Source organism: Alligator mississippiensis, chromosome 1 (genome assembly GCF_030867095.1).
Source record: "Alligator mississippiensis isolate rAllMis1 chromosome 1, rAllMis1, whole genome shotgun sequence".
Classification (NCBI taxonomy): Eukaryota; Metazoa; Chordata; order Crocodylia; family Alligatoridae; genus Alligator; species Alligator mississippiensis.
In genome coordinates, this window is record NC_081824.1 from 414,126,730 (window position 1) to 414,153,060 (window position 26,331).

The window sequence follows — 26,331 nt, forward strand, 5'->3', positions numbered from 1 at the left end:
TTATACAGGGATCTATTTTTGGATTTTTCAGGATGGTACTGAGTGCTGAGCATGCTTCTAGCCATATTTGCTTCACTCCATTACTATCTTTCAGTTGACTCTTTTTTTACCAACTGATTTCTGTGGGGGGTTTTGAACTAATAGATTTAAAGTATTCTGTTCCAAAACTGAGTTGCCAACTGGTGTGGTTTGTTGCTACATGAAAAAGTTATATGGTTTAAATTAAAGAAAAAATGTAGAGTCATACACTTTGAGATGGCCTATCTAATTACAGACCAAGGTGCAATTCATTTTATTTCTCACTGTGTAGGGTTTCACGTGCCTTGAAATGAGACTTTCAAACACAGTAATAAGTGAGGTTTATAAGAGATGCATAGTTTTACTCTTGTTCTAGCATTTTCTATTTTCATACTTGTGCAGCACTGTTCTAATAAATCCCAGTAGCTGTCTGTTACACCAATAGGACACTAGAGGGACTACTTTACTAGTAGAGACAAACCAAAGTCTTCTGAACAAGCATTACTTATGTCCATATTTAAGTGTTGCACCTAAAAAGCAAAGTAAAGTAAGGAAAATTAAGATAATTATTTTTACTAAAAAAGATTATCAGGTGTGATTTCAACTTCTAATGAGTTTGTAAATGTTCTTTGTAACATATTTTGAGCGCTTAATAATTTTTACTTTCACTTAGATACCCTCCCTACCCATGGAAGATCCAACTTTAGAGATGAAAGGTCTAGTAAAACTTATGAACGTTTACAGAAAAAATTAAAAGATCGTCATGGAACACAGAAGGATAAATTGAACAGTCCTCCATCATCGCCTCAAAAATGTCCTTCTCCCGCAAATGAACATAATGGACTTGTGAAAGGACAAAATCCAAGTGGTGTTAGCACAGGACCTACAAAGAGCAAGTCTTTGGAGAAAGGAAAAGACAGTTCTCAAATGGATGCAGAAGTAGAAGGTATGTCAGAAGAATTTAGGATAAAAATTACCTCTGTTCTCTGTATTATCTTTAGAGATGGAATACCATGCTTTGACCAGTTTGGTGCTGGAAATCAGCCTGATAATTGCATATAATCTGCATAAAATGAATGAGATTGTGACCATCTTCCTCAAAGTAGAGGGATAAACCTCTAAAATATTACAGTTCCTGGCATTCAAAACTCCATTTTTGAGCAAATTTTTCAGGTTATATTAAAGTGAGTCTGAAATTTGGTCACTGCTTGCTGATGTTAATCAAGTGCCAACAGTCTGCTTGACCCTTTAGGAATCAAGTAATAAAATTCACTCCCTTCTCTAGACCTCTACATACCAATTATTAAGCATTTAGTATATGCCATATCTGAGGCGGGCAGATATTAGGACCTGGCTGCTTCCGCTGTTTCTCTCTGCCATGCAGCTGCCAAGCCAGTGCCTCGCAACTGCACGTTTGCTGAACCCCCAGGTGCCTGGCTGTAGCATAGCACAGGGAAAGCCTGCCCCCCCGCTGCTAAGAGCCACTGAAGCCATGCCATGGGCCAGATCCGGCCTGTATGCCAGCTGTTGCAAATCCCTATTCTGAGGTACTTTATTCTTGTTTGTAACTTATACGTTTCTTTTCCATGCAAAATCTTGCTGAAAAGCTTTTGTAGAAAAAAAAGTTGTAAGGAAGGGTATGAATGAAGATATGTGGCTAGAGAGGCAACCCAGGAGTATGGAGTAGCATAGCAGATATAACCAGAGTTAAGAGTGGGTAAATTAATCAACAAGATATCTATGCAGTATATGCATTCAGTATGAAAAGATTAGAAGGATCTAAGTGCAGGGTAGTAGAGCCATAGGGAGCTTTGAACATCACTAAGACAATCATGAATATGAGGCCTGCTCACATTCAGGCCAGAATTGCCAAATTCTTCACTGCTATAGCAAGTTAGTAGTAGAAAGGAGGACCGTTACTATAAATATATGGGAAGAGGGGTTAGTTTACATGATTATGTATGCCACACTGTAAAATTGGGGAATATAAAGCAATAAGGAGACCCTTTTACCGGATGTTTACCAAAGTCTTGAGGGGGAATGAGTTTCTTGTTTCTGTTGTTGTTCTGAAAAAGTTATGAGGGCAGGCTGTTGGCCAAAGTTTGCACAGTTGTACTGAGATTGCAGGAGTGAAGACAAACCAACAGCCAGGCAGGAAAGGCCTGCAAGATCAGAAAGTCTGCAGACTGTTGCTTTACCTTGTGGTCCTGGTAACCTCTCAAGAATACATATCCATTGCCTACATTCTATTCTACATTGGTTCTTACACTCCCTTTCCACCATGGCATATAAGGATCTTCTACAGTTGCATTAAGTATTGTGACTGACACATCATGATGGGGGGAAGGGGTTTCCCCTTCCCTTCTATAAGGTGGGAATTGTGTGTTTGCCACACTGTTTTGCTTTGATAAGGCGTGGGTAGGGCTGTGCGAAGCTTTGGGTGCTGATTCGATTTGGAGGAGATTCAGCCTGATTTGGTGGCTGAATCTCCGAATTCAAATTGAATCAGGGGACCAATAAAAAGGTCCGAATCGATTTGAAGCTCTCTGAATTTATTCAGAAAAGATTCGAAGAGCTTTGATGATTCGGACAGTCCCTGCCCGCTGCACCAGGGAGCTGGAGCCGGACTCCATGCCGGTAAGTAGGGGGCAAAGGAGGGGGGAGGGAGACCATGGGGGGCCCCATCCCCTACCTGCTCCCCCAGCCCCCCCTCCCACTTCCCCAGCCCCCTCCATGGCTGCCCCACCCGCCCCAGCTCCCAGTGCTTTAAAAAAAAGTCCCCACTACTGGGTGCTGCCAGGTGGGGGGGGCGATACCCGCTGCTCCCTGCTGCATTGGGGGCTCTGTCACAAGCCCCCCAACCCCTCCCTCACTCTTCCAGCCCCTGCATGGGTGCCCGGTCCACCCCAGCTCCAGCCCTTTATGGAAAAAAAAAAAGAGAAAAACCCTGGGACTCACTAGCTCCTGAAACAGCCTTGGGGCTTCAGGGGGCTCATGAAAGAGCCCCCAACATGGTGGGGGGCAGTGGGGATCGCCCCCTGCCTGGGAGGAACGGTGAGTCTGAGGGGTTTTTCTTAGGTTTTTTTCCTTAAAGGGCCAGAGCTGGGGTGGGCAGGGCAGCCATGGGAAGGCTGGGAGGGTCAGGGACCTCATGCAGAGCCCCCCGCATGGCATGGGGCAGGGGGGGCAGCGGGGATCACCTCCCTGCCCGTCAGCACCCGGTGAGTCAGGGCTTTTTTTTCGAAAGTGCCGGGAACTGGGGTGGGCGGGGCAGCCACTGTAGAGCTGGGAGAGCAGGCAGGGGATGGGCCTTGGTGATTCAGAGATTCGGCAGCAGCTGAATCTTCAAATCAGCTTTGGCTGAATCGATTCGGGACAGTGATTAGAATCACCGAATCAAATTGCTGTTCCCCGAATTGGCTGAATCCAAATCTGAAACAAATACTAGCCGCTTTGCACAGGCCTACTGTGTTTGTTTCTTTGCTTGTTTTTTTTTAAACACAGGACTTGCACTTGGAGTGGAAAGTGTGGGGCTAAAGGATCAAAGTTGTCAACCATGGTTTTCATCATCAAGCTTTAGATCAGAGGTTGGCAGCTTTTTCCAGCAGGGGTGGGGGCAGAATGACCCAGCTTGGGTTAAAGTTGGACAGATATTAGGACTCAGCCACCACCGCTGCTTCTCCCTGCTGCTCAGCTGCAGCATGGCATAGCAAAACCACCTGCTCCACTGGAACCTGTGCTACTTGACTGCAGCACTGCACAGGGACAGCTCTCCCTCTGCCAGAGATCTAGCAAGCTGACTGCAGCTTGGCGAGAGCCCCTCTGCTTCTGAATGCTGCTAAAGCTACTGCTCCACAGGCTGGATCTGCTCCATAGGCTGTAGGTTGCTGACCCCTGCTTTAGATGATCTTGGCTCTCGGCTATTGAACACCTTGAATACAAGGATTGAAAGTAGCTTCCCACAGAGTATCGGATCACATTTAGTTTAGAACAGTGGTTCTCAACCTTTTTAGACTATAGGCACCAGTAGATAGATTCAAGGCACCCCTCATAAAATGCCAGATATTAGCTTTCACTCTTCTTTTGACTAAAGAAAAATAATAGAGCAGGTTTTGTGTTGCAGAGACCATAGAAAGTCCACAATTATGGATTTCTATTTGAAATATCTGGGCTTATCTTGTGAATCATGTTTGTACACCTAACAGCCTAACATTATATGGCATCCTGCAATACCCTTGAAAAAATCTCAAGACACCCCAGTGTGCCTTGTCACCCTGATTAAGAATCACTAGTTTAGAGGATAGCAGACAAATGTAAATATTTGTAGTAGCCTGTCTTACAGAGGAAACTTAAAAAGCTACTACTAACACAGTATAGTTCAGATGGACAGTGACAAAGGCATGTGTAACACAGTCAGGTTCCTGTCTGCTTGGATTAGACTGTTTCCTATCCAAATATGGTGTAAAGTGTTACTTGTGGGTGCTGTTATGTGAGAATTTAGGAGTGCCCCTGGATGCTAAGCTACAGATCAAAATGACCAACAATGAGTTTGCTGTACTGTACATGCTGCAGATTCTACCTCTGTTTTCCTTTGGTTCATTTTCAATTACTTGCTTTTCACCCACAGGCTGATTTTATCCAAACATTGATAACAAAGTATACTGTCACTTGTGTTACATGGACTATTCTAAAAAAAAATGTGATTGATAATTCACCAGGCCTTCTTTTCAAGTCTACTTAAATTTTGATGATCTTTCTGAAAAACTTACAATTACTTAAAGAAAGGAAGCACTGTATAATGTGACTTAAAAACTGCAGGAACAAGAACAAAACATTCAAAGATATTAAAAATCTTATGACTATAAAGAAGCGAATTGACTTCTTGCTGAGAGATTTAGCAAGATATATTGTGGCTTACTAAACATGTATTTGTTTTTTTTCCCCTCTAAATTAATGTAAAAAAGCTTCTCCAATCCTAGAAAAAATTAGCCAGGTAAGGTCAGTTCACTTACATTACACTGAGAAGTTTGGGATGTCAGATTGGGTAAAAAATGGCTGCCCCATCTAACTAAGTGATTAGATAGGTGCTGGGAGCCTGATGCAAGGTAAGTTGGGGGTAAGGGGAGGGATGGCCAAGATCAGGGGAGCTAGCAGAAACCACAGGAGATTTTGGGGAGATGGGAGTGGGGGGAGTTGGAGGGATCAGGGTGCTAGTGGGGTCTGCAGGTGAGCTTAGCGGGGGTTCTCTGATCCTGCCAACCCCCTTCCTCCTCAGTCCTGCAGATTGCTCCCAGTGCCGGTTTTATGAGCATTCAGCAGTTATGGGAGCCCAATCAAAGTTGGGGTAGAAAGAGGTGTATGTGGATCAGGAGGGCTAGTGGCTCTATGAGGGGGAGGGGTTGGTGAGATCATGAGGGCTCACCCCCCCAGCCAGGGCTATTTTTAGCCCCCCGAACCACCCCCAACGAATAGCCCCCACCCTCACCCCAACTTACTTCAGTCTGGCTCTCAGCACCAGGAACAGTTTGTAGGATTGGGGTGGGGAGTTGGTGGGCTTGGTGGTAGAGGGGGTTGGTCTGCCGGGGGGTGGGCTTGAGGAGTTAGGAAAAGTACAGCCCTGGGGCTGGGGCAAGCAGCTGGGCTTTTCCAGACCTGGGGCTGTGCTCCAAACACATACAGACGTTCAGTAAATCAGGCTAACCCATGCCCATTCTAACTTAGCTCGCTTCTCAGGTGAACTAAAATTAGAGTGGGCTGGCCATTTTTTTTAACTAATCTAACCTTTGGGAAACATCTGTATAGTTCAACACTTAGATTGATCTAACTAAGGATCTAAGTGTAAAGTCCACATGTGGGTGAACTAGGTTTGATTAGGTGGCCATTTTTTACCTAATCTAGCCTCCCAAACGTTGTTACACACCATTAATTATTTTTATAATTTGCTTAGTTCCATAGTACATGTTAGAAAGCATCTTGTAAGCTTTTATTGTGTTTTAGTTTCCTTGTTTTACATACAGAGAAAAGGCTAAGGTAGGGTAGATATCTGATATATCGCCTAATACTAAATATGATCATATCTTTTATGCTCCATGAAATCCTAGAATAGATTTATACATAGATTTGGTTAAATCTGTTTGGACTTTTTTTGTAATCAGTTTCAACATGCCTTATATTGAGGTAGCTTAAGCTGATAAGCAAGTTTCACTAGCACACATCTTTGTGTGTGTGTGTGTGTGTGTGTGTGTGTTGTGTGTGTTCGGGATTTCATAGTAAATATCATTCATGGGTATTTTGTTTGCTTTGTTTTTGTTTTTTAAGAAAAGAATGAAGAAACAAAAGCACTTGAAGCACTTCTTTCTAGTATAACCAAGCCAATGGTAAGTAAATGCTACTTTTCATAGAATCAAAATTCAGTTTTTTAAGTTTTATATAGTAGTGACACTTGATTTTTTTATTGTCTAGTTTAAAACGGCATTCAATTAGCAATAGTAGTGAAAAATCATTCAACTTGGGGACCTTCAGTCACTGAAATTCAAATGACTTAAAGTGATGATTTCACTAATTTTGAAGTTGACTTTTTAAGATTTATTGGTTTGAATTCTTCTTGTGGTTACCCTGGTGTAGTCCCAGTGTAGCTAAGAAGAAAATTTGCTCAATCAGCTGACAGGCAGACAGGCATGCACACACACACACAAATTATTCTGTTTCTATTCTGTATGTGTGACAATGCAAAAGTTATAATGATAGTCTTATGTAAAACATCTTTCCTAATTCATTTATCATTAAAAGAAACAGAACAGTGTTAATTAACAATTTAAGTTTTGGAACTGTAAACATTTTCAATAGTTTTTATATAACAAGTCAGGATAATATAACTGTAGTTTTCTAATTCATACTTGTATAGGTATATGTGGGCTCCTGAGAAATATACAGAATCCTTCTGACTTGAAGTGTTATCAGTGTGCTGTTTGATGTGCACTCTACTACATCTCTCCTTTACAAACTGAAGCTTTACAATATGGTGTAATTGTATTATCAGTTATTCAGCATCACAACTAAGACCTCATTTCAAATAGCATCATGCAGAAGTCAGTCCTAGATCTAGTCCTCTTAAATGGTTTAATTAATATTATGAATGCTGCGACAGAGTTTAAACTTATAAAATGCATAGGTGACTCCAAGCTTGGAAAGAGCATTAGCATTCTGGAGGGATGGGATCAAAATTCAAAATAATTTTGACAAATTTGAAAGATGGTCTAAATCCAAGATGATGAGACTCAATAAAAATATATGTAAAGGGCTACACGTAGGAAAGAAAAATCAAATGAACAAATACAAAATAGAGAGTACTACCTAGGCAGCAGTATTAGTTAGTTAGTTAGTTGTTTGTCCTTTGAATTCGAAGATGACCATGACTGGTTGGTTTGGTTTCTGTAAATATGTGAATAGCTGATCAGGCAAATTTGTGCTTTGAACTGTCTATGCTATGGCATGCTGAGCAAGAGATGCCACTTTGGGTTGTTTAATCAACAGCGGACATGCTGCTGTTGTGAGATTTACACTGTGCTTCTACTCTGCCTCAGCAGTTCTTCTCTGCTCATAGATGGTAGTTCAGTATGGATGAGACTTCCCCAGGTGGAATGGTAATAAGCGAGATCTTCCTAAGATTTCAGGATCAGTGTTGAAATGTTTCAAGGACAACTTGAGGGAGTCCTTGAGGAGTTTCTTCTGGCCTCCTCAAGGACTCGTTTAGCCTCCTCCTTCCCTCCTTTAGCTAACCGTAAAGCATATTCTTTGACAGTCACTTATCTGACATCCTGGTGACATGGTCTGCCCATCTCATCTGTGATTTCATCAACAGAGTGTGAATGCTTGGAATGCCTGCCTGAGTAAGAACCTCCATGTCTAGGACTTTGTCATGCCATCTTATCCTTATCAGTTTCCTCAGACAGCCCATGTGGTTCAGCTTCATAGCATGGCGTCTGTACACCATCCAAATTTCACCTGAATACATCAGGATTGGCAACACAATGGCTTTGTAGACCTTCAGTTTCGGATGTTGACTGATGCCTCTGTGCTCCCACATATTTGCACATAGTTTGCTGAAGGCCATACTTGCTTTAGCAATTCTGGCATTGGTTTCATCATTGATGTGAACTGCATGTGACAGTGTACTGCCAAGATGGGTGAACTTGTCCACTGCCTAGAGGGTTTGACCATTCATTGTGATAATAGGTTCTACATAAGGCTTTCCCGATTTAGGATGGTGCATCACTTCTGTCTTGGAATGGCAGCACTATAACAGAAAAGGATCTGGCGTTACAATGGATCACATAGTTTCATAGCGCTTAGGGTCAGAAGGGACCTAAACAGATCATCAGGTCTGACCCCCTGCCTCGGGCAGGAATGAATGCTGGGGTCATAATACTCCAGCCAGATATCTGTCCGGCCTCCTCTTGAAGACCCACAACGTAAGAGAGAGCACCACCTCCCTTGGGAGTCCATTCCAGAGCCTGGCAGCCCTAACTGTAAAGTAATGTCTCCTGACATCCAGCCTGAACCTTCTCTCTAACAATTTGTGGCCATTATTCATAGTAACCCTAGGTGGTGCCCGGGGGAACAGAGCCTCCCCCAATTTCTGCTGGTCCCCCCAGTGAGTTTGTAAACAGCCACTAGATCCCCTCTCAGCCTTCTCTTGTGGAGGCTGAATAGATTCAGGCCCTTTAACCTCTCTTCATATGGCCTGCCCCGCTGCCCCTTTACCATGCAAGTAGCCCTCCTCTGGACCCTCTTAGCGCTAGCCACAACCCTCTTGAAGTGTGGCACCCAGAACTGGATGCAGTTCTCCAACTGCGGCCTGACCAACGCCACATAGAGGGGTAGGATCACCTCCCTGGACCTGCTTGCGATACGTCTGTAGATGCACAACAAGATGTGGTTAGCCTTACCGCCTGCTTCCTCAGTGGCAGCTCATGTTCATCCTCAAGTCAACAATGACTCCAAGATCCCTTTCTGCCATTGTGTTAACAAGAAGGGTGTTCCCCAGCCTATAGGTGAGTTGCTGGTTCCTTCTCCCTAGATGCAGTACCCTGCACTTGTCTGCATTGAATTCCATCCTATTCTCATCTGCCCACCTCTGTAATTTGTCTAGATCTAGCTGGATTCTGTCCCTCCCCTGCAATGTGCCCACCTTGCCCCACATTTTGGTGTTGTCAGCAAACTTGGACAGCGTGCTTTCCACACCCATATCCAGATCACTGATAAAGATGTTGAACAGTACAGGCCCCAGGACCGAGCCCTGGGGGACTCCACTGCCCACATCCCTCCAGGTTGAAAATGTCCCATCCACCACCACTCTCTGGGTGTGACCCTCTAGCCAATATGCCACCCATCTTACTGTGTGGACATCGATGCCACAGTCACCTAGTTTTTTTAAGAGAATGTAGTGAGAAACAGTGTCAAAGGCCTTCTTAAAGTCCAGGAAGACGACATCCAGCCCGACACCCTCTTCCAGGGACTTTGTGACCTGATCATTAAAGGAAACCAGGTTAGTCAGGTAGGATCTGCCTTCAATGAACCCATGTTGGTTGCCCCTGAGCATTACCTCCCCTGCTTGGCCCTTGCAGATGTGCTCCTTGATAATTTTCCCAAAGGTCTTCCAAAGGACCAAGGTAAGACTGACTGGCCTATAATTGCCGGGGTCTTCCTTTCTCCCCTTCTTGTAAATGGGGACCACATTAGCCCTTTTCCAATCCTCTGGTACCTGGCCAGAGTCCCATGAGCACTCATAAAGCCATGCCAGGGACCCCGCTATGACTCCCGCCAATTCCTTCAGCACCCATGGGTGAAGAGCATCTGGACCTGCTGATTTAAACACTTCCAGCCCCTCCAAAATTCCCTAACTAGATCTTCTCTGACCCTAGGCATGGCGGTGCCTTCCCTGGGTCAGTCCTATTGGAGGAGATGTCCCGGTCCCTGTTTAGGAATATGGAGGCAAAGAATTCGTTAAAGAGGTCAGCTTTTTTATTTGCCACAATCACCAGATTGCCAAGCCTATCCTGTAGGGGCCCCATGTTACCCGGTGCTTTCCTCTTACTTCCTATGTATTTGAAAAAGGACTTTTTGTTATCCCTAATTCTGGTTGCTAGCCCTATCTCCATCTCTGCCTTTGCCTTCCTAACAGCCTCCCTGCAGTCACGAGCAATGGAGGTGTAATCTTCCTTGGTGATAGCCCCTTGCTCCCACTGTTTGTACACCTCCTTTTTTGCCCTCAGGCATTCCTGGGTGCCTTTGCCGAGCCATGGAGGCTTTTTAGTACTCCTGCCCCCTTAGCGCACATTGGGACTGACTCCCTTTGAGCTCGGAGGATCCACTCCTTGAGGAACGACCACCTGTCTTGGATTCCCATCTCATTGAAACTCTGAGACCCCAGTGCCTCTCCTACTGATCTTCTTGGCTCAATGAAGCTGGCCCTCCAGAAGTCAAGGACTTTTGCCTTACTGCTTGCTTTCACCACCCTGTGCTAGATAGTAAATTCCAGCAGGTAATGATCACTGTTGCCCAGGTGGTCAATCACCCACAGACCCCTCACTAGGTCATCACCTGTGGCAAGGACCAAGTCCAGCAAGGCATTTCCCCTGGTGGGACTATGCACCTCCTGGGTTAGGTGGAGGTCCTATATCCTGGCTAGGAACCTATGTGAGCAGTCGGACCCGGCTGACTGCTCCTCCTAGCAGATGTCTGGGTAGTATAGGTCACCCATGACAACCACATCCCTTGACTTTACTGCCTCTGTGAGTTGACCTGAGAATTCCAGGTCCAGCTCATCCCCCTGGTGAGGCGGTTTGTAGTAGATGCCCACTATCAAGTCCCTTTCCCCACAACCCCCTTGCATTCTTACCCAGAGTGCTTCAGTTTACCCCTCCTCTGTCCCATCCTGATCATCGAGGATATGTATTGCTCTTTGACATAGAATGCTACCCCTCCTTTTTTTTTCCCTGCTGTGTCTCACCTGTACAGCCTGTAGCCCTCGATATCCACTGCCCAGTCATGGGTAGAATCTCACCAGGTTTCCGTGAGCCCCACTAGGTCTGGGTTTTTGCTAGCTAGCAGGAGGGTGAGTTCCTCCTGCTTATTCCCTATGCTTCGAGCATTTGTGTAGAAGCATTTGAGGCCTCCTGTAGGTGCCTGTGCCGCCCCCTTGTTCCTAAGCCTGCCCTGGCCCCTGTCACTTACCTGGGTACTACCTGTGCATGTCACCTGGCTTGATGGCAAAGTGTCTTCATGTTCCCCTGCGTCCCCATCCCCCAGCAAGAAGTCAGCAAACTAAGCAGAAATCAGCAATGTGTTGCTGTTGTAAAAAAGGCAGATCTCATTCTGATATATATTAACAGGTGTGTAACATGTAATATGTAGGGGATAATTATTCTACTCTCAGCGTTGGAGAGGCCTCAGTTGCAGTACTATGACCAATTTGCGCTTCACACTTGAAGGAAGTTATAAACAAAGTGGAAAGTTCTGAGGGAGCAACCAGAATGATAAGTGGTCTAGGAAACATGACCTATGAGTAAAAGTTGGAAGAATTGTGTTTGTTCAAGTTAAAAAACAGAAGTGTAAAAGGGAATAGGATAAAAGATTTTAGTACATAGAAAGTTTTTATAAAGATGTCATCAGTTGTTTACACTGTATGCACTGGGGTAGGACAAAAAAAAACCTTAATTTGCAAAAGAGGCAAGATTTAGCTTGGACATTAAGATATTTCTAAGTATAAGGGTAATGAATCACTAGGACAGGCTTCCTAGAGAATTTCCTTCATTGGATGTTTTTAAGAACAGGTTAAATAGGTATTCCTAGATCATCTCTTACTACAGAGATTAGGAACTAGATGATTTCTTGCTCCTATGATTCTGTCTGTCTGTTTTTGGATTTCAAACTGAAAATAAGGTCTTGAATGGGACGAACTAAGGCTCAGTTCAGACAAAGATGAGTTAGTAATAATTTGCTGACAAAAAAGTCTAGCTCCTATATCAGAGGGGTGTGTATTCTCCATCATTGAAGGAATACTTCTCTTCCATGTATGTTTAGACTAACCTGCAAAGACTGAATCAAGTCAGCCTTGGGCTTTTTGACTGTCTGTACTTAGCCCATAAGATCTGACCTGATCTGAACCCTGGATCTGTTATATCTGACTTCTGACTGTCATGACTGTCTGGCTTCTGATCACCCAACAGGGCACCTAGCTAAGTTACCTTAGTCTTCCCTAACACAGATGAACAGAAATACTTTCATTGTTGTCTCTTATGGGGATCTTACTGAAGTTATCCTTGCCTTGGTGTTCTCCATACTTGATTATTATAATGTAATCCATATGAAGCTATCTTGAAGAGACAGCAAAGCCCAATGCAATCATGTCCCTTCTTGATGATTCTAACTTACTTGAACACATTGCAGCAGTTTTCAAAGATCACGCTGACTTCCTTTTTGCTTCTGGGAGATAGCTTTACAAAGTTAATATTAACTTAATAAACTATATGTGGTTGCAATATTGGCCATCTGAGAAGTCTTTTCCGTCGTCTTTTACCACCACAGCAGATGAGGTTAGCCAGGAAATTCTTGCTAACTGTATCTGGAAATATACATTTGGGGAAATTCAGAAAGATGAATTTTCTCATTGGAGGGTTTTCTTCTCTGGCATTTGTTTCTTTTGGTTGTCTACTGACCTGGTAGAGTAGCAGAGGAAATAGTTGGCCAAGGAAACTGGGGCTCTTACTTGGGGACTGTGGTCAGATAAATTGCCAAGGGAAAACGAGGACTGGGAACCAGTGGGGATGAAGGGCAAGGGGAACAGCGATACTGGGAGCTTCTTGGAAACTGATACCTATTTTTCTTAGCTACCATGCTTCCCAAATACTGCATACAGCTGTACCCAGTATGCAGATCTCAACCACATACACAGAATCTCTCCTGGATATTTTTCTGAATTCACTCCACTGTTTCATGTTATACATGATAATTTCTTCTTTCTATCCCCACTACCATACACATTTTCACAGGTCCTTTCTCTGTCTCCTTCATCAGCTCTTCTTTCATCCTGTCACCTATTCCCATCTTGGATGCTACTAGACTTAACCTGCTTTCTAGTTTCTTCTTGTGTGGTAGTATGTCATAGTGGTAGTATGCTCTTCTTATGTTGTATGTAATAGTTCTTATATGGCCATTTGCTCTTTTTATTTCATGACATGGATGGGGAAAACAGAGTACAGTGCCGGTCAGTGAATCATTCCGTGTTCTCCCTGCTATGGGTGAGTGCTACTGTACCTTCTCTTGCTGTACAAAGCACCCTGCATTCTCAAATTTAGGAAGAAGAAAGAGATTAGCAAGGCTTTGATAAGTGAGAGCAGTGGGTTCTCAGCCTTTTTAGACTCAAGGCACCCCTCCATCACTTTTCTGAATTTGGCAGCACCCCAGTTGAGAACCAATGTTCCAGCAGTCTAACTTGTTAATTATGTGCCATATGCATAGAAGGGGTTGTTGATTACAGGAGAATGGGGGGGGGGGGGGGGGGGGGGGGGCATTGCTGCAGCTGTGGGATCACTCAGGAGCTGCTAGCTCCATGTAGGGAGCTGGGGCAGAATCCAGTCATCAGCCTCATTCATTCTCTCCTTGGTTAACCCTCTGTCAGGTACTGGCAAGTTGCATGTAGATCATGGCTGTAAAAGCTTTAGTTTGGCTGCAGCTGTGAAAGGGTTTATTCAGTAGCTGTTGCTGCACATTGTGGGACAAGGGGGAGCCAGGCTGCAAGGGGAAACCTGACTCTGGCCGGGCATACCATCTGCCCAGCTTGAATTGACAGCTTCTGGGTGAGTCTATGCTGAATACAGCCCCATATCATCACTTCAGCACCCCTGCCTCTATTCCAGTGCCCTTCCCATGTTCAGCACCTGGAGCTCATGTCCTGAGTATCCAACCACAGTCAGGTGGAACTGTCTCTTACTGCCCTGCTTCCAGATGGAATGTGCTGACTAGCAAGGGCTGTGGCACGAGGGGCTCCTGATGCAGCTACTTCCTAGTCTGCTTGGCATGCCCTTTCTGGAAAAAGGCAAACTGGACAGTTCTGCCTGGCCACAAGGGCAGCAGTGCTGCACCATGATACTCTTGAAAGGGTCTCATGGCAGTGGGTAACCACTGGTTTTGAAAGGAAGACCCATAGGAGAAGATCACTTGGAGAAAAAGAGAAGAAGAGTCTGTGTCCACGAGGGCATACTAAGTCAAGAATGGAACCCAGGGTTTACTGAGTCATCTTACTCATTCCTGCCTGCAAATATCTGTGAAACCCACTAACAAACTAGGTGTCATATTTCTCTTTACTACTGCACAGTTGAATGCTGCCCTAGAAAATCATATTCTGTCCCTTGCTGCTGCCACAGGCTAGGGACAGACGTTACACATAAACCAATTTAAGTGATTAGAACTGGTTTAAACCTGTAACAAAACAGAAGTTCAGTGCACATAAACCCTTTTCAAAATGGCTGAAATTGGTTTAAGATAAACCTGGTTGAATATAGTATAAGACTTAACTGATTTAGGTCAAACCAGTTTATGAAACTTCTGTCCCTGATCTTTTCCTGGTTCAAGTTAAATCACAGTCTCCCAGCATCCCAGGATGCTTTGCAACCCTGGGCTGAGCTATGCTTTTCACTCCAGAAAGTAGGGTTGGCCCCACATCCCTCTGCTCCTTAGCTGAAGGGGTGAGGGCTGGCTGACAAAGGGGTGGGGGTGGGAAACCAAGCTGGGAACTGCCGGGGAGGGTGAGGGGGCAGTCCCTGCCACACTTTTCCCTGCTGGAGCGGAGGCAGCATGGGCAAGCAGGGTCAGGTGGAGGGGAGGAAGGGGAGTTGAAACCTCCTCTCCCACCAACATGGCACCCCATCTGGGCTTTGCTTGGTAGGGGGCCGGCAGGAGACCAACAGACTCCACTCCCTGCCACCTCTGGGAGAGGCAAGTAGTTCATAAGGGGAGGGGGAAGGGGGTATAATTCCCCTCAGCTCCCACAGGCTATGGGGGAGGGGGAAGAGGCTGGGGAACTGGGCCTGTGAGCACAGGGCCAAACCCTGCAGGCCCATACTAAGAGGTGGGAGGTGTTGGCAAAGACCGGGCACAGTTGTTGCCCTGTGGGGTCAGGCCAGCTGTCAGGATCTCAATATTGTGCTGTTAGGAGGGTGTGACACAATTGCACATATACAAACACACAAATCAATTAGATGCATAGACACACACACACACACACACTACCAGCTCAGGCACATACACATCCAAACCAGCCTAGGCACATGCATACCTATCACCAATTCAAGCATATACACACTAAAAATTAGACAAAATAAATTGTCAATACCTGCACACTCAGTACACATACACAGATCACTAATTCCTATATCATGCACATAATGATACACACACACATACACCACCTACACTCACCAGTTCACACACATACGACCCACCTACACTCACCTCACCTCACTTACCTTAAAGTAGGTAAGTTCCCAACTTGGATGGTATGGTATGTATGTGTGTGCTTGGGGTACCTGGGGTACTTGGGGGAAGATTAAGGTGTGAGAGAGAGAATTAAAGTGTAGGGAGTGAAAGTTGCCAGAAACAGGATTAGAACCGGTAGACTAGAGAGAAGTTAACTGAGGAACTGAGGCTTGGGTTTACTTAAGATCAAGTGTCCCCAGGGTTACTCAAGGTCACTGGTGCGTGGGAGGGGGAAAAAAAAAAGAAGAAGCCTGGTTGCAAGGAGGAGACAGCCAGGAAAGAGAGAGAGACAGGAACCTGGGAGCTTGGGGCTGGAACCTGAGGCAGACAGCTAAGATATTGGGGGGTGGGGGGCAGATAAGTGGTGTTAAGGAGGAGACAGCTAGGAAAGAAACTGAGGCAGAAACCTGGTTACTCAGGGGAAAAGGCAGTAGGGATAAAACAGTGGCAAAGAAACAGAGGGTTTGTAGGCAGAGAGGAGCTCAGGACAAGTGTTGGAGGTGGCAGAGAGCCAGAAGCAGGAGAGGAAGAAATGAGACAGAAGTTAGAGGGGCGAGGAGCAGAGATTGGAGCAGGGCTGAACCACAGTAAAGCAAAACCCAACTCAGGGGACCAAATAACAGGTTTATTAAACAGACAACATGCCACACAGCCCCATGAAGTTATTGGTTCACACACAGACACACACAAACACTCACAATGGCAGCAGGAGAAAGATTCTCAGTGAAAGGGCTGGAGTCGTTACGGAAGAGAAACAGAGTCCAAGTCCTTGGTTGAAGAGAGGGTGGGGGTGATAGCTACCTATCCAGACTGGAAAGGGGTCTTTGTCCAGTAGGTGTTGTCTAGAGCAGGGTCGCCAGCAGGGCCTCTGGGTGGATAGGTGGTGTGGCAAGGTGCTGGTCCAGATGGAGAGGGCGTCCCAAGGTGTCAGTCTTCACTACCCCTTTTATGGGGCAAACTACCTCTAATCTCCTATGGGGAGGGCCTGTCCAGGCAAGGTCAGCCCTGTTCCAGTGGGTCCCAGGTGTTCTTACTGAGCATGTGCAGCCTTGGCACAATGGTGGGTTGCCTCATCTTTTGTTTCTTGAATGCTGAGGGTGGTTCCAAGGACTGGGTCGTTGGTCCAGGTATTGATGTTGATGGTTTTGTTATTCAGAGTGAGCTATTTTTAGACCTACTACCACTGTCTCTCAAGCACCCTCATTCATCCCCATTCATTCAGGAACCAAATTATATAGGAGAGGTAGGTGTGAGTCATGGGTTACACAACTGGGCATGGGGATAAAATGGAGGCTTGACATTACAAGATGGAAACTTTACATGACTTATGCTGACTTACATATATAGGCCTAAAACAGTAATCACACAATATAAAAGCAGTAAAAAAAAAAATCAATGCAAAACATAATAATTATCACTTATAAAACAGTGGATATCTATATCAAAATAGCAGGGCACTTATTTGCAAAGAGGGGAGAGAAAAATAAAACTTACTACCTAAAATAAAATGTTAAAGCTTATCCTACATCTTAGCTTACTTATATTTATCTATAGGGAATAGAGAGGGAGAGGAAAAGTCAGAAATGGTTGGGGAAGGGGAGGGAATGCATTTTAAAATAAATAAAGAAAAGAAAATCTGGGGGTTTTGCTACACAGTCATCACAAGCATGTGCTGGAGATGGAGCTAAGGGAACAGGAGAGGGTCCCAGACTGCTTGGGCTGGTGTGACCAGAGAAAGCAGAGAACTACATTTACATTATAAAGCAGAAGCTGTAAAAGGTGGGAGATTAAAATACCTAAGAAGAGGCAAAAGACACTGAGTCATGAGAGTCCTGCCAAAAGTGCTATAGGTGGCAAGCATACTAATGTCAAGGCACCCAAGGAGAAGAAGGGAGTGCAAGTGTGCCTGTAAAAACCCAAGCAGAGATGATCTTCAATCCAACTCCTAAGACCACCTGCTGATTTCCCAAAAAGGACTTTCTAAATACCTGGCTATAAGGAGACACTCTGCCCTCAGGATTACATAAGCAAGGCTTTCTCTGATCTTTTTGGTTTATTACATTCCATTTTAAGTTGGTCTAAGTTGTGTGTGCTCTCACTGTGTTTTACTGGGATGTCTTGGCTTAGGTGAAGATTTTTGGTTATTTGTTGTGTGCTTGAGGTTGCAAATTGCTGTGTTCAATACATGCTGACTTCAGAAAAAGGTCTGTTCTTGTTCAAGCTTTTATGAATTCAATACCACTACTTTTTTCCCCACCCACCCATTCCTCAACCTGGCAGGGGCTGCCCTCCCCACCACTTGAGTGTGGAACCCGGGGGGGGGGGGGGGGGGGTAGAAGCCTGGCAGGCACTGTCCAGCCTCCTAGCACTTTAAAAAAAAAAAAGAAGCCCCGCACTCACCAGCTGTAGCAGGGGCTGTGGGGCCACATGGCAGAGCCCTCTTCACAGCACCCGCTCCCAGATCTCCCCCACCCCTGCCCAGCCCTGCACCTGGTCCCCCCCCTGGGCTGGCCCCAACCTTCTGGCACTTAAAAAAAAAAAGGCCCCACACTCACCAGCTCTGGCAGCAGTTATCAGGGCCTCTGAGGGCTTGTGGCAGAGCCCCCTCGTGCAGCACGGGACAGCAGGGATCACCCCCCCTGCCTGGCATCCACATGGCACCTGCCGCATGGTGTGGGTGCAGCACAGCTCGGCAGGGTGCCGCACGCTGTCTGAGAACTGGGGCAGCTCCACATGTCACCCAGAGCCTGGCACCGCTCAGCCTCAGCTCCCAGGCAGTGTGCTGCACCCACGCCATGGGGCAGCTGCCGCACAGGTGCCAGGTGGGGGGTGGGGAATCCCCACTGCCCCACACTGCATGGGGGGGCTCTGCCACAAGCCCTCAGAGGCCCTGATTCCTGCTGCCAAAACCGGTGAGTGCAGGGGTTTGGGTTTTTTTTTTAAAGTGCCAGGAGGCTGGGGCCAGGCAGGGGATGGAACCGGGCAGGGCAGCCATGGGGGCTTCTCCCACAGCTCCCTTTCCCTGGCTAATCTGAAACACCGAACCAGCGCCAAATCTCCAATTCTGATTCGGCCGAATCGAATGGGGACAGTGATTCGAATCACTGAATTGAATCACTGTCCTCCAAATTGGCTGAATCCAAATCGAATACTTCCCTATTCGCACAGGCCTACCACTTAGAGGCTGTATCCAGGACACAGAGCTGTGGCATCTCACCCCTTGGGCTATAAATTTGGAAGTGGGAAGAGCAGCGGCTGCCACAGCCCCAGGAGCTACAGCAGTTAACACTCCACAAATAACAGCTGTGCAGGCAAGATGACATGCTCCAGATCTGGCCAATGGACTGACCCCACACCACTCACCCAGCCTGCAGGGCTGGGTCACCACTGCTTTAACCAAACAGGTGGTCACTAATTTTGTTCCTCATTTTTGGGTACCTAACTTAAGACCCTGCAACCTGATTTATACAAGTCCTGAGTACTTAAAATTGCAAAGCTAATGAGAGTTGTCTTTTGAGTAAAGTTGTAATTTACTCTGAAAACTCAGGTCTTGGACGCCTGAGACTGGGCACCCAAAATCTGTGCCTGCTTCTGACCTTAATCTCTCTGTGCCTCAGTTTTCCATTTGTAAAATAGGAAATAATATGACACATCCATCTCATGGAGGTGTGAAATGTACTTAGATATGATAGTGATGCATTCTCATCAGGAAATTAATAATTCTGTTTCCATTGTAAGAAGAATACCAAGCTAAGGTTTCACAAGAACCCTTACTTTTGCTGTTTTTCAGTACTTGACTTGACAACCTTAATAATAATTTTTAACATAAAGTTTTTTTTATGAGAAATAGGAACATAAAATGGATGTTGGACTTTAAGAAATACTTTCAAACACCAAGAAAGCTATGCACAGTTTAAACTTGCAAATTTTATGAACAAAAGTTGAAATTTGTAAACTTTGATTAAAAGGTCTACAAATTAAGTTTTCAAATGATAATCATTAGACAGCATTTATAACCATAAATACTTTACTTACACATGAACCTCAAACAAAAATTTGCGTTTTTTAATGAGACACATTAGACTTGAAATGTAGTCAATTTAAAAATTAAAAACATAGTTTCCAGTACCACACTTTTGCATGTAAACATTTTTTAGTTGTTTAAGTAAATGCGTTTTCTTTCCTGGTGTAAATGGGAAATTGACTTCATTTTCTATGTAGGGGGAAAAGTGAGATTTTGAAAAAGCTCTGTGATATCCACAGAGTAAATTAAGTGGGGAAAAAAATCTTTTTATTTTCAAAGCCCCCAAGGTCTGGAATAGCCTGCCATTGGAGGTGGTTCAAGCATGTACTTCGAACGCCTTCAAGAGAAATTTGGATGTTTATCTTGCTGGGATCCTATGACCCCAGCTGACTTCCTGCCCCTGGGGCAGGGGGCTGGACTTGTTGATCTTCCGAGGTCCCTTCCAGCCCTAATGTCTATGAAATCCATAACTTCATCTCCTGCTAGACCTATTATTTTTGGATAAAAGGCAGCTGATTGGAATTAAGTTTTACCAAGACAGAGATGGTGCTGGTTGCCAGAGGAAAATAATTTGAGGAGTTTACAGACACAGTACAGTATTCTGAACATGCAAATCCACAATTGGTAAAGTTAATCCACAGTTTAGAAGTGCTCCTACATTCCTCACTAATGCAAAGTTCACACAAGTAATGTACTCTACCATCTGTGGCTGGATAGGGACCTTTTGGAGTGGTGAACTGCTTCAACAGAGGTAGCTCAGAAGGTGAGTCACACTGCTTTCTCCACTGCTGCAGTGTTCCCTCCAGACACTCCCCTAGATGCACCAACCTCCTGCAGAAGTGCAACAGACATCCTGCTGCTGTCAAACCACTGCAGATGTCCTAACAAATGGATCCAATTGCTTGGTGCTCCAAAACCAGCTCGTGGGCCGTAGGCTAACCTCTGGTCTATTACCAGCCTTTTCAGCCTTTCCATTGCAAAGCGCAATCTGCACTTTAAAGTTACCTTCATTAACAGTGATGTATAACATGGCATAAAGATATTAAAAAATTTAAAATAAAAGTAATCTATGCACAGATTTCATTTTGGGAAAGAGGAAGGAAGAGAGCATGGCATGTTGCAGATCACATCACTTGCTGATGACAGATGCAAGTCATGCGCTTCTGAAAGGCACTTAGGCACTATAGTGATGGGAATAATGCAGGATCTTGAGTAGAAAATGTTTTCAAATGTTAGATTTCACTTATAACAATACCAAACATTCGAGCGCACGTCACATTTTTGCTGATGGTATATTTTTTAATTTCACCTTCAAAAATTGTGTAAAAAAGTGTTAAAACCTTGTTAAAACTGGCTCCCCCCTGCCCCACAAGCAGCACAGCCAAAGTAGAGCCCCTGGAGGTGCTGAGGGCGGGCTACCTGCTGCAGGATCAGGCTCCCTGCCCTGCTGCCCTCTCCCAGGGCCTCCACAGCCCAGTGAGTGGGACCCAGTGTGTCTGGGAAGAACAGAGCCAGGCAGGGAAGTTCATTGCTGCTGCTGGGAGCTCCGTGTCATCCTAGCAAGGTGCCACCTGCCCACCTGGCAGCAGCTAGGGGCACAACTCTGCACCACCATCGCCGCTGCTACTAAGCAGCCAGGGGGCGCCTCACCAGGGCGGCACGGAGCTTGCAGCATCAAGGAGCTTCCCCACCTTGCCCCACTCTGCCCTGCCACTATAGGTCACACCTGCTGGGCTGCGGAGGCCCCAGGGGGAAGGCAGCAGGGTGGGGAGCCTGAGCTTGTAGCAGGTAGCCTGCACCCACCCTTGCCTCAAGCACAGATTGGGAGGCACATGCCCCCCCACCCCCACCTCCCGCCCCGGGAGTGCACACAATGACAGGGAGCCCCTCCCCCCCCCCCGGACAAACCACCCATAGCTCCATCCCAGTCTCCGCCAAGGCCCTGTGGCTGTGCATTCTGGTCCTAGGCTCCAATCCCACACACTATGCCAGCTGGGCAGCAGCCCCAGCCCTGCCCGACTCCTTCCATCCCTCCTTATGGGAGCCTCAATCCCCCCTTCCCTCCCTACTAGACTTACCTGTGGGAGCTGGTATCCAGATTGCCTGGCAGCCATGTGCATGTGTGATTGCACACATGCACATGGTACCCCCTGCCTGACCACCCTTCTCCTACTCCCCACAGCCCCTTGCATACTGGGACTCTGCCAGCATGCAGGAAGTCCTTTGCAAGAGAGGAAAATCTGTGTTTCTCCATTAAAAAAAGAAAAATCCATGTTTTTCTCAATTAAAAGAGAAAATCCACGGGGTTTTTTCCCATTTTTCCATGGAAAACGGAAAACCCAGATCTCTGCTGATAAAATATTGAGCAGCATTGGACTAGGAACTGGAGGACCCCACTGTAAGCATCCCCATTCATTGATATCTCCCAATTTACAGCAACATTTTGATGTTGTTGGTAAGCTAAATTTTTAATCGATCTAATATGTGCCCTATTCATTCTGTGTAAGAAATAATGTCATAAACCAAATATCATGAAGAGATCCACGTATACTATAGTAACACCATTGCCTTTAGCAACCAGACCTGTAGTCATGCCGAAAAAGGGTGAATTAGATTGGACAGAACTTCTTTTCATGAAAGCATACTAAGTGGCACTAATTATATTTTTAACCTCTGTTTCTTGTTAAGAGTCCTAGAATAGTTTCATGCCTTTATTTTTATCTGGGACTGACATTGAGCTAACCGGTTCAGTTCCCCAGGTCATCTCTTTTATTTGTAAAATATTGAAATTACATTGGGAGTTCTTCAGTTCTTTGGAACTTTCCTAGTTTTCCAAGATGTATTACAAATTAACATTGGAGAGGGGACGGGGGAATTAAGGAGTTCCTTACTTCCATCCTTTAAGATTCTAAAGTGGAAATAATTAATGTCTTCATATGAAAACTATTTTAACAGCTGTCTCCCGTTCTCCTTTATTACAGAAAATAAACTTATTTTGCAATCCATATTATCAGATAAGACAGATGCATCATTTTGTTTCATCCAGCTACAGAAGAGAAATATCTGTTGAATACAATTGTCTTTTCCACATCATTATTTATAATTTTACTATCTGCACTTAGCAGTGGGCCTGTTTTTGACCTAGAAATAATTCTTATTCTTGTGTTTAAAAATTACTTTTACTGTTCTTTAAACCTATTATCTATTAATATTTTATTGAACACATGAGCTACCCTTATTAGGTACTTAAACGTTTTAAATTCATAACTTATAGTCATTACTACTTAGTTCCACTTTTTTTCATCCTTTCCATATATTTGGTTTTTATTTCTTTTTCTTTTGACACTTCCCTATCTCCTTTAAATTATGATGGCTTTTTGTACAGAGTAACTTCATTGGAATCATGGATTTTTTAACAGTTCCCAGTTTTCATTAATACTTTCCACTTTAAATTTATGATCAGAGTCCATTATGCCTACTGCTTTGAGCTTTGGCGTAATGACCCTATTAGAATTCCAGCTAATATTTGGAACCTTGTTCTGCTTGCATAAGTAAATTCAATGGACTCAAGTTAATTGGTACCTAGGCAACCTCTCATTTCTAGGTCAGTGATTAACACTTCTTTGTCTATCCGAGGGAAGTTCAATATTGAATTATTCTGTGCTAGTTACTTAACTTCCTGTGTTGAGAAATTACCTATCATTTTTAGAGTTTCTAAAAAAAAAAGCTTTGTCACTGATTGTATGAGATGACTGGCAAATGTCCCTAAAGTAGAAATCATAAATGATAAGATTTTTCTTCTTACACAATACAGAAAGAGGCTTAAGAAAAACTTGTCTTGTCTTAGTGATTTTTGTTGGTCTTTAACAGATTCTCATCAGTACATTAGCTTTAGTTTTACTAGTCAGAACTTCAATACATACATTTTCAAAGTCCTGTGAAATTCAGTTGCCTGTGACTCTACAATGTAATCAATGTAGAAGGCTTCCCTTTTCTTATCTAGCTTCAAAAAATAAATTGTAATCATTAAGCATCATGTTCCAGCACTTGTGTTTAGTGCCATCAACCAGTCTATATTTCCTTTCCTATATGATTCTTTCCAGTGCATCTTGTTTATTATCAGGGCTCCTAACATTAGTATAAAGACAGTTTAAAAATATATGCCTCATGTTCTTTTCTTCTTGGATTTGTCATATGACTGATGCCTTGGGACTGGCTTTACATGTGTGATTACCTTATTATCTATCACTCTTCCCCATCATGGCTGGTTTAAAGCTTTCCTGACCACCCTAGCTAATCTCTCCCCGGGGAAACTGATACTCTTATTACTCAGATGGGATCTGTCAGAACCACACCACCACCAGCAATGAGTGGATTTGCCAGTATTCCACAAAATTTGTCCTTTGCCTTGCTCACCATCCAAAATAACTGTTTTACCGTCTGCATTTTTTCTTCTTTGGTTTGAGGGACAGGAAGGATTTCTAAAATTGGATATTCCTCTCTCTTGGTTCCCTTCCCAGTTCCCTAAGGACTTCTGCGATCTGTGGAATGCTGCCTAATGCTGTGTTTTCAGTGCTAGTGTGGATATACCACCAAAGCAGTATCTCTTGTCTTTTTGTTGGGAACTTATTTATGCTTTATGTGAAGATAGCAGGATAGTTTTCTATTATTGCTATCTTTCTGCCTCTTGCAAAACATTCTGCTCACTTCAGTTAGCATGGAGTTCCCAGCAAGGTTTGTCTCTTGTCTCTAACTGGTTTTTGGTGCTCTCTTGGGCTGAGGCCTACACAGAACTGTTCAAGTTTAGTTGTCAACTCTGTTTGCTCTCTGTACGTCCTATCAACCACCTAATTCTTGAAGGTTGTTTTCTTACTCAGCACCTAAATGGCAATTCCATATTTCCAGCTGTGAAGATAGCCATTGGGTTCTCTTATTTCTGGAGGTAACAAATTTCCAAAACAATTATTCCAAGAATTAATATTCAAGGATCACAAATATAATCAAACCATTCTCTTTTTAGCCACTAGATGGCGCTTGATACATAAATGTTCCTTGGCTGCATTGTGTTTTAGGATGGAGATGATGATGCCATTTCAATTTTTTCCAAATATGGGGTTTGGACACATTTGTAACTTAATCAGTGAGCTATTGTAATTGAGCAGATATTCTGATGTGATATTTATATTATTTTCAGCTTTGTTTTATTGATTCTACTTGGTTATAGCACCTGTTTATACTGACAGTTGTATAACAGAGTGCTTAAATGTTATGTTTTTTCAGGTATCAGATATTCAGGCAAGAACAGTAATACTTACATGGTCCCTTCCATCCAGTGCTATCAATGGGGATGCTGACAAAAATAGTATGCCAGAGGTGTATACTTATGAAGTTCTGATTTCAAACACCGGAAAAGATGGAAAATACAAAACTATGTATACGTAGGTATTTGTTATCTTTATTAAATTACTACTGCATTGGATTATGTGAATTAAAGCCTCATTTAGAAGCCTGCCTTTTGTCTACAACCTGAGTGCCATGCAGGTTCCCTTGTGAGACAAACTATTTTAATCAGTAAGATGGAACTCTGATTTATTCACTTTTTTAACAAAAATGTATTAGTTAAAGGCTTAATACTTTGAGGTGGATAATGCCTTGAAGTTTCACTAATTACACTTCAGTTGACTGCAGTGGGAGCCTGAGGGCTCTCAAACACTGCAGACCAGAACTACGTATTTTATTTATTTTTTATTTATTTATTTGCTTAAATTCCAACCATAGGATCAGGCCAACTCTCAGGATCTCAATATTGCACTCTTAGACAGGAGGGTGTGACACAATTGCACATATACAAACACACAAATCAATTAGGTGCATACACACACATACACACACACACTACCAGCTCAGGCACATACACATCCAAACCAGACTAGGCACATGCATACCTTTCACCAATTCAAGCACATACACACTAAAAATTAGACAAAAATCAATTGTCAATACCCACACACTCAGTACTTACACATTCAGTACATATACACAGATCACTAATTCCTATATCATGCACACAATGAGATATATACATATACACACACACTCATCAGTTCACACACATACAACCCACCTACAGATAGGTAAGTTCCTAACTTGGATGGTACAGTATGTATGTATGTGCTTGGGGTGTCTGCTTGATACTTGCAGGAAGGTTAAGTTGAGAGAGAGAGTTAAAGTGTAGGGAGTAAAAGTTGCCAAAACCAGGATTAGAACCAGTGGACTAGAAAGAAGCTGACTGAGGGACTGAGGCTTGGGTTTACTTAAGATCAAGTGGCCCCAGGGTTACTCAAGGTCACTGGTGCATGGGAGGAGGGGGAAAAAAGAAAAAAGAGAAGCCTGGTGGCAAAGAGGAGACAGCCAGGAAAGAGACTGAGGCAGAAACCTGGTTGCTCAGGGGAAAAGGCAGTAGGGATAAGACAGTGGCAAGGAAACAGGGCGTTTGGAGGCAGAGGGGAGCTCAGGACAGGTTATTGGTTCACACACACACACACACACACACCCGTCCAAGTCCTTGGTTGAAGAGAGGGTGGGGATGATAGCTACCTATCCTGACTGGAAAGGGGTCTTTGTCCAGTAGGTGTTGTCTAGAGCGGGGTCGCCGGCAGGGCCTCTGGGTGGATAGGTGGTGTGGCATGGTGCTGGTCCAGATGGAGAGGGCGTCCCAAGGAGTCAGTCTTCACTACCCCTTTTATGGGGCG

The 26,331-nt window shown here is 44.3% G+C and overlaps 1 protein-coding gene across 7 annotated transcripts in view; it reads left to right on the forward strand.

Moving 5' to 3' along the window:
* The window catches only part of FNDC3A (fibronectin type III domain containing 3A), a 230,249-nt gene that overhangs the window by 153,841 nt on the left and 50,077 nt on the right, over positions 1 to 26,331 (forward strand). For all 7 annotated transcript variants that reach the window (XM_059729433.1, XM_014608361.3, XM_059729476.1 and 4 more), the window contains 3 exons: positions 692 to 964; positions 6,337 to 6,395; positions 24,860 to 25,017. In XM_059729433.1, coding sequence (XP_059585416.1) covers positions 692 to 964; positions 6,337 to 6,395; positions 24,860 to 25,017 — 490 coding nt within the window. The remainder of the gene's footprint in view (positions 1 to 691; positions 965 to 6,336; positions 6,396 to 24,859; positions 25,018 to 26,331) is intronic.